This window comes from Vipera ursinii (genome assembly GCF_947247035.1).
Source record: "Vipera ursinii genome assembly, chromosome: 4".
NCBI lineage: Eukaryota > Metazoa > Chordata > Lepidosauria > Squamata > Viperidae > Vipera > Vipera ursinii.
Genome location: NC_139514.1, coordinates 46148762 through 46165941, shown reverse-complemented (window position 1 = coordinate 46165941; position 17180 = coordinate 46148762). Strand labels below are relative to the sequence as shown.

The 17180-nt window shown below is 40.9% G+C and overlaps 1 protein-coding gene and 1 long non-coding RNA gene across 3 annotated transcripts in view; one reads left to right on the top strand and one right to left on the bottom strand.

The window, feature by feature from the left end:
• The window catches only part of CXADR (CXADR cell adhesion molecule), a 26293-nt gene extending 14111 nt beyond the window's left edge, over positions 1-12182 (bottom strand). The window contains exon 1 of one of the 2 annotated variants that reach the window (XM_083361807.1): positions 11678-12182. In XM_083361807.1, the coding sequence (XP_083217933.1) occupies positions 11678-12083 (406 nt within the window). In that variant the 5' untranslated portion in view covers positions 12084-12182. The remainder of the gene's footprint in view (positions 1-11677) is intronic. The other variant, XM_083361806.1, reaches the window with a different exon arrangement.
• On the top strand, positions 11736-17180 carry LOC310639856. Its single transcript, XR_014492415.1, has 3 exons — positions 11736-11857; positions 14135-14185; positions 15219-17180. It is a non-coding gene; the product is annotated as an uncharacterized lncRNA (long non-coding RNA).

Here is a 17180-nt window from a genome sequence, read left to right as displayed (position 1 = left end):
TAAAAAAAAATTAAATTTAAATTTGATTTTTTTTTTAATTTTTAGCAAACTTATGTTAATAAAATGCTTTTGGAGTAAAAATATTTTAAAATAGTGTTTTATATTTAAGATACATTGTTTATTCAGCATGAAATGGAGCTTAGTTATCTAGCATGAGGCTATATATTCTGCAACATTTACATTTTTGGTAAACTCATTCAATGAACCCAAGCTTTGCAAGCTGAGATAACACGCATTGCATTTCACAGTAACCATGAGATAAATCATAAAACAAAGTTCAGGAATATTCTATATCCTATTGTTTAGCAAATTATGTACACTACAAACTGTATGACTGTTTGAAGAAAAATGCATCTGTACCAGGCTCTAAATCAGGGGTGTCAAACTGCCGGCTCCTGAGCCGGATGTGTCCTGATACGTTGCATGACGTCATGTGACGTCGCGAGTTTGACATGTCTGCTCTAAGTGTTTTAATTAAATAAAAGAATATGAATAGTTCTCCAACTATTGTGTTTGTCTGAAAGTAAGACCCGGTTTTATATTATTTTTGTCTCCAAAAGAGGCATTAGGTCTTATTTAGAGGGGGATGTCTTATATTTTTTGTGATACCTGCCTTGCCTCGTGGTGACGGCACCAACAGCCCCGACTAGCAGGCACTCGCGTGGCTGCCGGTACACTTCTGCTGCGGCTTCTTGCGGCAGGAGGCCGCATGGCACATCATGCTGCTGCCACAAGAAGGCAAGGCCGGTGGGGAAGGGGGTGGAGCTACCCCACATGCCCCATACCTGCTTACTTCAAGGCCCCACCAGCCAGGCCGTGTCTTGCTTGGTGACCTTCCCTTTCACTCCCTGCCCAAGCCGGACTGCCATACTATTTAAAACTTTGAACAAAACATATTAGTTTTGATGTTTTAGTTCCCTTTTTCTTATTACATTAACTGGCTTAAATATTAATAATTTTATTCTACAATAACATGTTTTATTCTAGTAATAATTAGTATACATGTATGGGAGTTGTAATTTTTCTGTCCTTTCTTTATCTTCACTTATAAAACAAAAGATTATACCTGGCCTCTGCTTTAGCTGTGTTTAAAGCAGCTGGCAAAATTTAAAAGCAAAATCAGGCAATACAAATTCAAAATACAAACTGAAATTAGTGATAAATACTAAAATAATCTTTTAAAAAACTAGCAAGAGAAATGTTTCATATTTCTTAAAAACAGATAGAGTGAAGACCAAACAATTTGTGAAAGAATTATGATCCATGATTTGGGAGGAAAGGTGAAGTGCCTATTTCACATGTCATGCAAATGAGCTTTTGCAGGGGGATGCATTCAAAAGGACTTCCACTGCAGATCTGTCTAGGATTATAAAGAGAGAGTCTCTAATCCCAAACTGGTTAGTGTTTTTGATGTCAATGTCCACATCATCAATCTGCTCCATGGTTCTCCGCGGAGCTTCGGGAGATGAAGCGTCGGAGACGGGGCCTAGAGAGCTGTTGGAGGTCCAGCCGATCCAAATCCGACCGATTGCGACTAACAACCCACATTAGGTCTTATCTCGCAGCGATAAGGGCGGCGAGGTCTAATTACTTCTCCGCCCTTATCACGTCCGCAGATAACCGCCCGGCAACCCTGTTTAGGGTGACCCGCTCCCTCCTTAATTAGGAGGTAAGGGAGGAACCCTTGCAGGGTCGGGCCGAGGAGTTTAGTCAACATCTGTCGGACAAAATCGCTCTGATTCGGACCGGTCTGGACTCCAACTGGGCAGAGTCTGACGATCAGGACACGGGCGGTCTTGTCGATGTTATCTGGGAGGAGTTTGATTCTGTGACCCCTGAGGAAGTGGACAGGATTATGGGGAGTTTGAGCTCCACATTGGACCCGTGCCCTTCCTGGCTGGTTTATGTAGCTCGGGAGGGGACACGGGCTGGTTCCAGGCGGTTATATCTGCCTCTTTGAGTGAGGGTAGTTTCCCCGCCGTCTTGAAGGAGGCGGTGGTGAGACCTCTCCTCAAGAAGCCTGCCCTGGACCCAGCTGTGTTAAATAACTTTCGTCCGGTCTCCAACCTTCGCTTTCTTGCAAAGGTTGTTGAGAGTGTGCTGGCGCATCAGCTCCCTCTGGTCCTGGATGAAATGGATTATCTAGGCCCGTGCCAATCGGGTTTCAGGCCTGGGTACAGCACGGAGACGGCATTGGTCGCTCTGGTGAATGATCTCTGGAGGGCCCAGGACAGGGGATATTCCTCTGTCCTAGTCCTATTAGACCTCTCAGCAGCTTTCGATACCATCGACCATGGTATCCTGCTGCGGCGTCTCAGGGGATTGGGAGTGGGAGGCACAGTTCTTCAGTGGTTCTCCTCCTATCTCCTGGGTATGCTGATGATACCCAGCTTTTCATTTCGACCCCAAACCACCCCAGTGATGCCCTCGACGTGATGTCCTGTTGCCTGGAGGCGGTTCGGGTCTGGATGGGGAGGAACAGGCTTCAACTCAACCCCGACAAGACTGAGTGGCTGTACATACCGGCATCCCGGGATATTCAGAATATTCCACCTCTTTCCATGGGGGGTGAGCTTTTACCCCCCGTAGATAGGGCTCGCAACTTGGGAGTCCTCCTAGATTTGCGGCTTACTTTGGAAGATCATATAGTGGCTGTGACTAGGGGGGCTTTCACCCAGGTTCGCCTGGTGCACCAGTTGCGGCCCTATCTAGACCGGGATGCCCTGTGTACGGTCACTCATGCGCTCGTGACCTCTCGTCTGGACTACTGCAACGCTGTCTACATGGGGCTTCCCTTGAAGACCACTCGGAGGCTCCAGCTGGTACAGAATGCAGCCGCGAGAGTTGTCTTGGGAGTTTCCCGGTACTCCCATGTAACACCTTTGCTCCGCGAGCTGCATTGGCTACCAGTTGTCTTCTGGGTGAGATTCAAGGTTTTGGTAATGGTTTTCAAGGCCCTACATGGCATGGGTCCGGAGTACCTCGGGGATCACCTGCTGCCGGCGTCAACTTCCCTCTGCCCTGTGCGTTCCCACAGAGAGGGCCTCCTCAGGGTGCCACCGGTCAGAGAATGTCGGCTGGTGGCCCCCAGGGGGAGGGCCTTCTCTGTGGGCGCCCCGGCTTTATGGAATAAGCTGCCGGTTGAGCTCCAGATGGCACCTGACCTTCGCTCCTTCCGATGCGGTCTGAAGACCTATCTATTTGAACAAGCCGGCCTGGCCTGATGGGGGATGTGTTGGGGTTTTTATTGTGGATTTTTATATTACTATCTATTGTTTTAGCTCGGGCTCCTATTTAATTCTTTTTTAATTTTTGTACTCTATTTTTATATGTGCCCTGTTCACCGCCCTGAGTCCTTCGGGAGAAGGGCGGTATACAATATAATTAATTAATAAATAAATAAATAAATAAATAAATAAATAAATAAATAAATAAATAAATAATTGTATTTGATAAGCAACTGGCAAGGCATAATACAATCCCTTTAGCTTCTCTGTGTGGTTCCTAGCTACTGTAATGGATTAATAGCAAACTTTCAATTCAAGTATTGACCCATATAGAGTACACTGCAGCATCAGAACAGAACCAAACATAGCTCTGTCCAAATATGACTAGCTAAAGATAATATGTAGCTGATAAGGCAGACATATTACACAAATCCATTCATAGAGAAGACTGCAAACCTGTCCTGCAAATGCTATATCTCAATCATTATCACATTTCCTATATAGCAGGATTCCCAAACCTTTGCAGCTTGGCGGCCCAGCTGTGGGGGCGAGAGGGGAACTGGGTTGTATGAACGCAGGCAAGTGTGCGAGTACACAGCCCTTGCGCAAGTGGTGGGCCAGTGCACATATGCGCAGCTTAACTTGTGCAAGTAGCAGCCAGGGCACACACATGCAAGTGCCCATATACCCCCTGCTTGTGTGAGCTGTGCACACGTACTCCAGCCAGACATTCATGCAGCCCAATTCCAAATAGCCTGGGGGTTGGGGACCTCTACTATACAGTATACCAATACTACTTCAGGCCTCTCTGGATTTAATTTCACACTATTCTCCCACATGATAAGGCAACAAAATGTTTGAGTGGTTAGTTTCCTAACTATGCTTTCTGGATGTGACCAACAGGAAGGGCAAGGCAGAACAGTTTTGGAACAGGAGGAATGTAGACTCATGTCTCCTCATTTTGTGCTCAGCTGCAATTCACACTCAGTACATCTACTCATGGTTTATTTCCTTGTGTTGACTTATACATTGTCAACAACAACTTTATTGATTAGCCCTTGGGCCATATCAAAGTACAACGTTCCAGCAACAAACTGTCACCAAAACTAGATAAAAGTAATCCGAAATGGAATTTGATAAAATACAATTTAAAATGGAATTAAAATACAATTTAAGTTAAAATAGTAATAAAATGCAAATTTAAGATATAGATAAAATATGGAAACATTATATTTCGGAGTCGCCCTTACAATCTACCCTAATCAGTCCCACATATGCAGATCTTAACTGGATCATTTTGTTCAAATACTGTGCTACGTTGGATGTTATTTTCAAGTTCTGGCCAGACATAAGGTAAGTTATTTTGATATGGGGATCCCAATGGGTCATTCGTTTGGTATATAGACCAAGATACCTGTCTCTCACCCTCTTATACAAACAACAGTCAAATAGGATGTGAGCCAGGTCCTCTACCTCTGCTGCTCCGCAAATGCAGAGACGCTCATTGTACGGTATAGTCAGTACATCTACTCTAAAATACAGCAGTCTAGTTGCTAGTTGATGCTTGTCCTTAAAAGCCGATTACCCCAGTGCTCTCTAATAGATTTAGACAGTCTACACACCCATTAAAATGCTAGGTTTTTGAAATGTGAAAATATCAGACCAAGAAAAATCACTTCAGATTTCCCCCCCTCTTAAAACAGAATATAAGCTGCACTTATCAAAAGGCTAAAAGATATGACACTGGAAGAGGAGTGCCTCAAGTTGAAAGGTGTTCAATACGATACTGAGGAACAGCAGAGGGCAATTACAAGTAGCGCCAAAAAGAGTGAAGTGGCTGAAAAGATGCTCAGCTGTGGATGTGTCTGGTGGTAAAAGGAAAGTCCAATACTGTATAGAACAGGGGTAAGCAACCTCGGCTCTTTTGTGACTCGTGGACTTCAACTCCCAGAATTCCTGAGTCAGCTACGAGTCACAAAAGAGCCGAGGTTGCCTACCCCCTGGTATAGAACAATATTCCATAGGAACCTGGAACATAATATCTATGAATCAAGATAAGTTAACGTGATCAAACATGAGATGGCAAGATTGACTATCAACATCTTGGGAATCAGTGAACTAAAGTGGAGAAGGGCAAATTTAATTCAGATGACCATTGTATCTATTATTGTGGGCAAGAAGCCTTTAGAAGAAATGAAATAGCCCTCATAGGCAACAAAAGAGTAGGAAAAGTGGTACTGGGGTACAATCTCAACAATAATAGAATGATCTCAGTTTGAATCATAGGCAAACCATTCAACATCACAGTAATCCAAGTAATCCAAGCCCCGTGGATAGGGCTCGCAACTTGGGAGTCCTCCTAGATTCACGGCTTACCCTGGAAGATCATATAGTGGCCGTGACTAGGGGGGCTTTCGCCCAGGTTCGCCTGGTGCGCCAGTTGCGGCCCTATCTGGACCGGGATGCCCTGTGTACGGTCACTCATGCGCTCGTGACCTCTCGCCTTGACTACTGTAATGCTCTCTACATGGGGCTTCCCTTGAAGACCACTCGGAGGCTCCAACTGGTACAGAATGCGGCCGTGAGAGTTGTCTTGGGAGTTTCCCGGTACTCCCATGTTACACCTTTGCTCCGCGAGCTGCATTGGCTACCAGTTGTCTTCCGGGTGAGGTTCAAGGTCTTGGTTATGATCTTTAAGTCCTTACATGGCATGGGTCCGGGTTACCTCAGGGACCACCTGCTGCCGGCGTCAACTTCCCTCCGCCCAGTACGTGCCCACAGAGAGGGCCTCCTCAGGGTGCCTCCGGTCAGGGAATGCCGACTGGTGGCCCCCAGGGGGAGGGCCTTCTCTGTGGGCGCTCCGGCATTATGGAACCAACTGCCGGTGGAGCTCCGGATGAAATCGGACCTCCGAACCTTCCGTCGCGGCCTGAAGACCCACTTATTTGAATTAGCTGGTCTGGCCTGATGGGGGATTATGGGTTTTTAAATTGGTGTTTTTAGTATTGTATTATTGTTTTTTAACTGGGCATTGGTTTAATTTCCTTTTAACTTTTGTATCGTTATTTATATATGCCCTGTGAACCGCCCTGAGTCCCTAGGGAGAAGGGCGGTATACAAATTAAATAAAACTAAAACTAAACTAAACTATGCCCCGACCACTGATGCTGAAGAAATTGAAGTTGACTGGTTCTATGAAGAACTACAACACATTCTAGAACTAACAGTGAAAAGAGGTCCTTTTCATCATATGGGCTTGGAATGCTAAAGCAGATAGTCAAAAAATAACCAAACGAACAGGCAGGTTTGTCTTTGGACTACAAAATGAAGCAGGGTAAAGGCTAACAGTTTCATCAAGACAACACACTGTTCATAGTAAACACTCTTTTCCAACAGCCCAAGACGACTGTACAGATGGACATCACCAGCTGATAGTACATAAAGACATCCACATTGGTCAATATTGGAAGAAGGAGGAACTGCCGACTATAGAAGAATGGACATTAAAAGTTTCTGACTTGGCGGAAATGGCAAAGATATCGGCTTACTTGAAAGACCATTCGCAACAACGTTATATTACGGAGTGGAAAAAATGGATTGATTACATCCAGAACAAATATGGGACTAAAAAGTTTCATTTAGCATTTGCGTAAGTTTTGATGTGATATTAGTATTGCTTGTAGTCATTTTATATGAGCTAGAGTGCGATAGACTTAATAGCTTGTTGTTAGCATATGGTTGTTTATGATTGTTTTTACTTTTATACCATGTATTTAGCTCTGGGAAGTCGGGGATGGGGAGGAGGGAAGGGGAGGGGGGAGGGTTGGGAAGGGGATGGGGGGAGGGGTTGTTAAAGATAAAATGTATTGAAAAACTTTTCAATAAAAAAAAGACATCCACATTGCACATCACTCATGAATGAAGAAGTGCTAATCTAATCCAAGAGCAAGACTGAAAACGTTTGACTCCAGAGGGACAATTTGAAAAGAACATAAAAAGTTCAAATTTTACTCTGTTAGTCTAACTATTTTAATTCTAACAATTCCATTTTCCCCATGAATAAACCAGTATCACATCAAAGATATAAAGCAATCCTTAGCAACAAACACAGCCTCTTCAAACAGTGGTGGCTACACCTAAATGCCACATTACTATTAAATGTATATGCCACCTGTCTCATTAATAAGGCAACTATTAGAATATTAGTAGCTAGTGTTGCACTTTTATCCAAACATTTATGTGATCATCTCTTGAAGCACTACACCCTATAAATTAATTATCTGAAGATGCACCAATAATGTATAAACTGTCTTGAAGCTCTTGGCCATTAATTTCATAGGATCACTTTCTAGTATTAAAAAGCTATAAAACTTCATAAATTTTCTTCGCAGGTTGTTGGTTTTATAAATCTTCACTACAGGAACAGGTAAATTTTCTACCAAGGTTGCACACCTTTTGAGGTAATAACCCCAATAGTAGAATAAAGTATAGAAAATCAAAGCAAAACTTTCTCATTTCTTCTCCCTTCTTTAACCAATACAGGTAGTTCTCAACTACAGCAGTTCACTTAGTGACTGTTTGAAGCTATAATGGCACTGGGAAAAAGTCTTATGAGAGTTTTTCACACAACTGCTGCAGCATCTCCATGGTCATGTGATCAAAATTCAGACACTTGGCAACTAACTCATATTAACTGCCCCGGGATCATGTGATTTTTCCATCTTTCTGACAAGCAAAGTAAATGGCGAAGCCACATTCACTTAACAACCATATTACTAATTTAACAACTGCAGTAAATCACTTAACAACTGCAGCAAGAAAAATCTTAAAATGGGGCAAAATTCACTTAACTGTCTTGCTTAGTAACAGACATTTTGGGTTCAATTTTGTCGTAAGTCAAAAGTACCTGTAGCTTTAACGGAGAGACAAGATATTCTCACATGAGATTAAACTGTTGTTGGTAGGAGCTTGATAAATTTGGGTACAGAGATTTTGGCAAATGCTTATAGCTCTGATGCTAGTACCCCACCTACATACTACAGTATCTCCCTTCCAATCATTTTTTTTCTATCTTCTGAATAGCTATGTGACTAGTAATAAAACTTTGTTCTTTTTAAATCTTTCTGTACCTGCAGAAGGACAGGAGAGGAAGTTATCCTCTTCTCTGGCATTTTTACTTTGGCACATCTGATGTCACTAGTGATCGAATTAGCTATTAAATCAGTATGGAAGGAGAAAAATATGTTTACCATCATCCTATACTTAAGATGATTATTTGCAGTATTACATTTTAAGATACATAAAAGATACTGGTGCTTCTATATTATGGTTATTTCATCTGTTCTTCCCTTTTGCATATAATTATTTCTCTTATTTATGTCATTATACGTCATTCATATATATATATATATACATATATACATACACACACACACACACACACACACCTGACTCTGTTATATCTATGAGTTTATTTTTACATTTCCTTTTATTTTTAATTATACCATTTTCTATCTCTGCTCCATAACTGGAATTTAAATATTATGCAGCAGCCAAAGGTCTGTTGAATCAGGGAGTCCTTGACTCACAAATGTTCATTTAATGACAGTTCAGTTATGATGGTCTTGATAAAAGTATTCTATAGTCACCTACTGTCACACCACTCTGTCAGTCACAATGGACTAGTGATCACAATTCAAACACTTGCCAAACACTCACATTTACAACCTGTTGCAGGACCCTGTCATCATGTGATCATGATTTGTGACCTTTTTTGCTGATTTAAGCAAAAAAAAACCACCCATTTGGAAAATTGGATTCCCTTAACAACTGTTGTGATTTAATAACTGTAAAAATTGTTGTAAAATCAAGTCTTGACTCAACTGATGACTGCAATGACCTATGATGGAAATTCCAGTCCCAACTGTGGTGGTGAACTGAGGACTACCTGTACAGAATATTTGTGAAACCCTAACTTAGAGTTTAAAAAGTGGTACCTGTTAATCAGGTATAATTCCAGCCTGAAGTTATTAAAACAAAACTTTTGAACAAGCATAGTTACAAGTTTTAAAAGTGAACATTTACAGATGTTTCAGTTTTAGAAATTTGCAACTGGGTGGAAAGCAAAAGGAAGATTGCCAGGATCCTTTCTACAGGACCTATCTACTGTACAGGTATGTCATTCTGCCAAGTTTACACTGCTAAAATTGCCTGCCTAGGTTCTACAGGATGTTCGCAATTATTTTATAGTTAGTTACAAGGCAAAATTTTGTACTTTAATATTGTTAGTTTTGGGATACTTTTGTGAATCCTAATTAGTTCATTAAGATCTGAGGAAATAGCTTTTTGAATTTCCTATTTTAGTAGGTGTATTTAAAGTGAACATGATAAACAGACATTGATATACACAAAATAAAAGAATTTTTATCCTATGAGTAATGTTGCAAAACTATGACATCAACAGTGGCATAAGATATCTGCACAGGAAACAAAGAGCTGGAAAGTGCTGAAAGGTTTTTAGTTTCCCTAGATTTTAACCTCAGTGTTGGTATAAACTGAATTCTAGCTGTGTGCACTTTAAATCTTGAATACAGGAAATAATTATAGCAAGAGAGTAGTTTCCTAATTATTTAAATCGTATTATCACTCAACTTTATGAAGAGAACCCTTCATAAAGATCTGTGTATTTTTTTAAAAAAAAATTGTACACCAGCCAATCTCTGGGAATTGGATGGCATACAAATTTAATAAAAACAAATTGAGTAGGAGAACACCTGAAGATATGTTCTAAACAACCAAAGTATTTGCATATCCTAAGCTTAATACTTGCTAATAAAACTTTTAGGATCTAGCATATTTAAGCAAATGCCTTGTTTTACCTGTACATCAAGTTATTATTGTACAAGAATAAGTAATAAGGTTATTTACTAATTTTATCACTTTATTTTTATTCCTCTCAAGTGTGGTTCAAAAATTGCAGGTAAGGGGAAATTTGTCAAACCATAAAGATCCGAGTATAGTCTGCAGCATGATTTCTAAACTAACCCATTTCGAACACTATATATAATACTTCCAATACCGAAATATTATATAGCTATTTGGATTCTAACCATTTTTTCTGTAAGGCGTTTTACAAAGATGTGTGTACAAACACGCCCTATAAAAAGCTTTGTGGAACTGTATCTTTAGTGACCAGTGTTGAAGATTAAAAAAAAGACTCGAAGTTTTAAAGAATAAACTTTACAACTCTACAGCCCTGTCTGTACTTACTTGTCAATTAATTATAAGCCCAAAGTTCAATACAGGTTGGTCTGAAACGGGTGAGGTTTATCTACTTCTAGTAACTCCCTCCATTTGGAAAAGCTAACGAATGAGTCCCAAATTGGGCTGCAACTGGCACCCTGACATGTTCCTCCCTTGTTGTGCTTTTGCAAAGATAGCGAAGCCTCGTCGACTTGAAGCAAAATAAGTTAGCCCACGTTTCTGACCAGAGAGAGCTCGTTTAGAAAAAACCTTTTGTTTCCTTCATCTAGTTACGGAAAAGCCTTTCCAGCGCTACTAAGCCGAAATACATCAGAGCAGTTTATTTTGGAACCATTTTGGCAGCACCTGCCCCATATTATACAGGTTTATATGGCGTAGAAATCATGCGGTTGGTTAAAACTTGTGAAATGTTTTTAAATAATAATAATAATATTAATAATAATAATAATAATAATAATAATAATAGTAGTAGTAGTAATAGTAATAATAATAATGATGATGATGTGTAATTGTCTCTTAAAAACGTGGTTTTCCCCCCCCCCCTTTCATCTTTCAGTTCAGTTCTTCGCCCGGTTCACTCCTCTTAAGAGAGCGAAGGACTTTGCTACTGGGCGTAGGGGAAGGGTAGTAGTTACGCGAGCCCAGCGCTCACAACAATACCTCCGGTGAATCATCAAGAGAGTGAAATCCCGATACCTCTTACTCGCCCCACCCACCCACCCACCCCCAGAGGGTGAGCTTTCACCAAAAGAAAGAGGCCGACATACTGTTTTTTGGTGTTTTTTTTTTTAAAAGAACCTAGGGGAAAGAGAACCGCCAAGAGGTTTAAAAAACGACAACAAACAACCCTCAGTAGTAGGCAACAAAAATAAAGCCGCCTTTTCTCTCCCTCTCTTCCCTCACGCCCCTCTTCGGAGCCCTTCCACAAGTGAGGGATTGCCTCCCGAGAAGCCCCCAACCAACCACAGGAGCCAGAGAGGCGCTTCGCAAAGCCGACCCCCCCCCCCATCCGAGCTCCAGTCCTTTGAACTCGGAGCTTTTGTTGTTTTTTTTCCAGCAAAAGAAACGCTGGGCGACCGGGAGGCGGGGTGGCGGGAGAAAAGGGGCAAAGGCGGTTGGGAAGGGTGGGCAAAATGGGAGGGAGGGGGGGGCTCTTCTGCTCTTCACTCGCTGACTTCCAGCCTTACCTGCACAGAGAAACGTTACAGCCCACAAGAGCGGCAGCAGCAGCGATGCCATGGCGGAGAGAGAGAGAGAGAGAGAGGAGCCGCCGGCGGCCAGAGGAACAGGAGCGACTCTCGAGCGAATTCCCAACGGACACTCGCTGCCTCGCGCCGCCCTCCTCTGGTCCCTTCGCAGCCCAGCAGGTGAAACGGCCGTCACTTCCGCCCGGCCACAGCCCTGCTGCGTCCTCCGCTGGACTTGCCGACGCTTAAGGGCAGCCCGAAATCCCAGAGAAAGGCGCCGACCTTTCCTTTCCACTTCACTCGGTTGCTTACTCACCCTTTGGGGCAGAAACTCCCAGCAATACAGGCTCCGGGAAATTGCAACAGGCATAATAAGCGCCCTGGCTTGCCCGTATATACTTTCCATAAGGCTGGTTTCTCTCTCTCTCCGGCACGCGCGCAATTCGGTAAATAATAGCTACGAGTGCAGAAAGTTTAGAAAAGTGTGGTGGGGATTTAGCCACTTCTTCCTGGACCCTTTTTTTTTTAACTCGCCAACGCAATCATGGAAAGGGAAGAAATTTGTGTACGTGAATGAGAGTTTGTAGCTGGCGTTTTTACAGAAAAATACCGTAATCATCTTTGCATATAGCCCACAGCTAATACTGTGTTCAGACGTTTAACCCCTTTCTCTCCTAACAGGTGAAATCTATGAAAGGAAGTACTCTGGGTCTACGACTAACCTGTGCACAAATTATGTGCACTTATTACATATATCGCTGGAAAGACAAAAGTCCTATCCCCAAATACAGGCCATTGGGATACAGGCCTTCGCTCATTTCGTAGGGACTTGAAAACTTGGTTTTTTGAGCTGTCTGGCCCAGACTGAGGGGTTTTAATTATTTAATTAATGGGGTTTTAGTTAAGTTCAGGGATTAATTTAATCTTAGTTTTAATCGATTTTAATTGTATGTGATGTATTTTAACTTTTAATTTTCCCTGTAAACCGCCCTGAGTCCTACGGGAATAGACTTTAGATTTTTAGATTTTATTAGATTTATATACCGCCCTTTCCCGAAGGACACAGGGCGGTTTACAGGGCATTTTGAAATCATACCAATACAAAATACAAAGTTAAAAGATAAATAAAAGATTAAATTATCCCTGAAAATAAAACCCAGTTAAAATTCTCAGCCTGGGTCAGAGAGCTCAAAGAGCCAAGTCTTCAGGTCTCGGCGGAATGAACGTAGGTCAGGGGTAGTCCTGAGCTCCATGGGCAGCTGGTTCCAGAGGGCAGGCGCACCCACAGAAAAGGCCCTCCCCCTGGGTGTTATCCGCCGGCAATCTTTTACCGCCGGCACCCTGAGAAGACCCTCTCTCTGCGAGCGCACTGGACGAAGGGAGCTTGATGCTGGCAGCAGGTGTTCCCTCAAATATCCCGGACCCAAGCCATTTAGGGCTTTATAGGTCATTACCAGCACCTTGAATCTCACCCGGAGGGTAACCGGAATCCAATGCAGCTCACGGAGTAGAGGTGTTACATGGGAGTATCGGGAAACCACAACTCGTGCGGCCGCATTCTGCACCAGTTGAAGCCTCTGAGTGGTCCTCAAGGGCAGCCCCATGTAGAGAGCGTTGCAGTAGTCTAAACGGGAGGTCACGAGCGCATGAGTGACTGCGTAGGGCATCTTGGTCCAGGTAGGGTCGCAACTGGCGCACCAGGCGAACCTTGGCAAAAGCTCCCCTGGTTACGGCTCCTATATGATCTTCAAAGTTGAGCTGTGAGTCCAGGAGGACGCCCAAGTTGCAAGCCCTATCAACGGGGGGGGGGGGTAACACTTCACCCCCCATCATTAAAGGTGGAATAGTTTGGTTAGCCCGAAATGCCGATATGTAAAGCCACTCAGTCTTGGCAGGATTGAGACGGTATATAAATTTAAATAAATAAATAAAAGCGCTCTAATGGGAAAGAGAATGTACAGGATACCTAAAAATATATCAGCATGAATAAAAGAGCAAAATAGCATGAAATTGACACCATATAGAATTCGTAACGAAAACTCCCAGAACTATGATGATGTGCATGCAGCAGATTTTAAAACAGCCTAAGGGACTTTTTATCTATTTCCTGCCTGGGTCTTTTAAAAAATCCAGTGAGTAGGTCTGCTAGATGATTTGGCCAAAACTAGCTATTAAATGTAAGTGATATGTTTATCTAGCTTCAACTTAAGAAATATTTATTTAGAGGGGGAAAAACTATTCATTTATCTGCAAAGCCTATAGGCTGATCTAATTTCCTCTTCAACTGGCATATCTTTTCCTGTATTTAGAAACCACAATATTCGGAGGAAATATTGAACTTGACTATTTAAATAAGGTTAATACAGTCAAATATGCAGATAACTGATTAAATATATTAGAAGGAGCATTTTTAGAAAAATGCACATTGTTACTATTGTGTTCCTTAACTACTTCCAGGAGCTGAGACCATTTTTTCTTAAGTCCTGTCCCTGTAGGAATCAGTGTCAGGTAAGAAGATGATCAGTAATTTCTTGTGTATGATGATGGCAACCAAGATGTCTCTTATTCTGCTGAAATGAATATGTTAATGTACTGTACAATCTTGTGAAATCATTGGTTTCTGTAAATAAACCTACATCTTTTCCCTTTGTAATCTGAGTAACTCTTTTCAGGATAAAATTACAGTAGATACATGTCATTTTCTCCTCCTGAAAAATACAATTGAAATTTCTGTTTACCATTCACAAAGGAATTTACTGTGTTTACCAGTTTGTTTAGTTTTACTTCTAAAATAAACAAAACAGATGCTTAAGGATTTGCTTATATATTTAGATTTTATTTATACATTTAGCACTGATTTCAGAGATCGGTTCTTCAAAACCAAAGTTTTGTAAATTACAGAAAATATTTAATTTTGCCAAATTAGATGTACAATTACTACAAGTTACTAAACAACTCATGTTTCAGATTTACTTAATTAGCTAACCAGTTGACTAATTCAGATCACAATAGCTTTCATAAGTAACAAATGTATAGAGGTGTAAGTTTTAATTAGGTAGAAGTATTCATTTAGAAACCAGGAGTTCTACTCCTGCCTTAAGCATGAAAGCCAGTTAGATGATTTTGGGCCAGTTATTATCTCTCAGCCCAGTTCACCTCACAGGATTGTTATATGGAAAACAGAAGGAAGAAGGAATAGAGGTAGTCCTCCATTTATGACCATTTATTTAATGATGGTTCAAAGTTATGATGGTGTCAGAAAAAGTATCTTACAATCCATCCGCTAAGTTACAATTGTTGCACCTTTAACAGAATTCACTTAATGATTGCAATGATTTGCTTAACAATCACAATAAAAATGATTGGAAATCAGTCCAGTTATGTGATGACTTGCTTATTAACCACATCACTTAGCAACTAAAATTCTGGTCCCAGTTGTGGACATAAGTTGATCTGTGTACGTTCACTGCCTTGAATTAGTTACAAAATAATAAGGACCAGATAAAAGTCTAATAAATAACATTTTACCTTTCCTTCATAGCTCAAGACAGCATGCATAACACTGTTCAAATTTGCTCCACAACCTAGCTGAACTGAATTAAAACAATTCTGTGTGTTTCCCTGATTAAGGATGGACTTAACTTTGTATTTCTGTGATTGTAATATGTTAAACATTCTATGATCCTCACTTTCTAGTATACCTGCTAATCTTTATATTATTATTATTACTATTATTATTATGCTGTAGTGGACTAAAATGGATGTTCTCCATGCTAAAGAGATACATGTCATAGCAGAACAAAAGGATTAGGAAGAGGAGGACAATGACAGGAACTACACATATAAGTGGTACTTATTACTTCAAAGTATACAAAGTATACAAATCTTGCTAAATTAGGCAGATGAGTCCTACAGGAATAAATTGTTTTAAAAAATAAGAGAATAATTAGATGTTAAGACTCAGACTTTGAACAGGAAATTATTTTAATTCCCAATGAAATAGAGAAATCAATATTTTTTATATGTGTTTGTACTATCTAAACATGCATTTGTGTGTATTTGTGTATATTCCATCAGGTGGTTGCTTAGCCACACACTGATGTTGTTGGAACCTCTGAGCTGATTGGGTCATTCAAGTGGCTTTTGACTTCTTCACTAGTCTCAACAAACTCTCTGGCGGCTTGAGAATAAATCATCTATCAGAGTCATTAAAACTATCACTGGAACTGCTGTTGTACAGTTCCTGACTTGCAGAGTTGATGGATGGGAAAAGTGATGACAGCATCTATAGTTGACATTGTTGGAGGATGGCTGAGAGATGGTGGGGCAATGAGGGCTGGAACTAGAGCACTACCTGGAACAGCAATCGGAACATTTACAATATTAGCACAAGAGGAAGTGGGACATTGTGGTTACCATCACCTGTGAGGCTGAGGCTGTAGCATTGAAGAAGACAATAGAGATATCAAGACGGATTGGTAGCTAACAGAAGAAAACAACAATTACTACTATTGGGGCCTGCTAACTGGACTTGGAATGGTAGCAATGGTGGAAAGGTGCCATTTAGGGTGCTGTTAGTTTAAAGAACTAGTGAACCAGGGACCAGTTCTAATAATTTGGAATCCTCTGAGTTACAATTTAGATTCTGAGAATGAGAAACTCACTTAGATCAGTACTAATAGCATAAACACCAGGGACATAATTAGGCTGGTGAAGTATGGGGATATTGGGACCTGATTCTATTCTGTTACCTGTGCTAGTCACAGAGTTCCATGGAAGGTGATCTAACAGATGTGAAATGCTCTGAATGAACATACTGATGCAAAATTTCAGAGGATGCATATGTCTAGGGTGCTGGCTGAGAAGGATTTCCTGTGAAACCAGCATTTCATTATAGGAACTTACATGAAAGTGGGATTAATATTATGATTTAGCACATTCCCCTGAAATGCTAAGAGAGACTAATGAGATGATAACAAATGCAATATAAAAAGACTTTTTAGGAAAAGTCTCTTAGTACCTGCTGAGAGAAGCAACATTGCTAAATTACAGGATCATAGATAAAACTGATTATAATGTTAATAAAAGTTGTTAAATATAAGACATGGGTTAAATTTACAAAATAACAAGAAAATATGTTGAAACTGATTAATTTTATGATTTATATATTTTTAAAAACTACAGTCAAGTAATAACAGTAAAATGTACGGCCACTTAAAATACATTTTTAAACCTAGGTCTATTTTTGCCACAAAAGAATGTTAAATCCATAAACTTTCATAATATGCCTATGTAGAAGCTAGATATCTACTGTATGTTTCTCATAGCTCAAACTTCAGTGGTCATAGTAACAGTGTACAACAAGAGACAGAAAGGCATTCAGACACATAGAGCCTAAAATTGATGATAAGGAGCAGAGAAATCTTAACCTCTAATTGTATCATGAATCATCCAGTCAAACATTGTCTCCACAGCAAATACTGTAATATTTAGGGACAAGAAG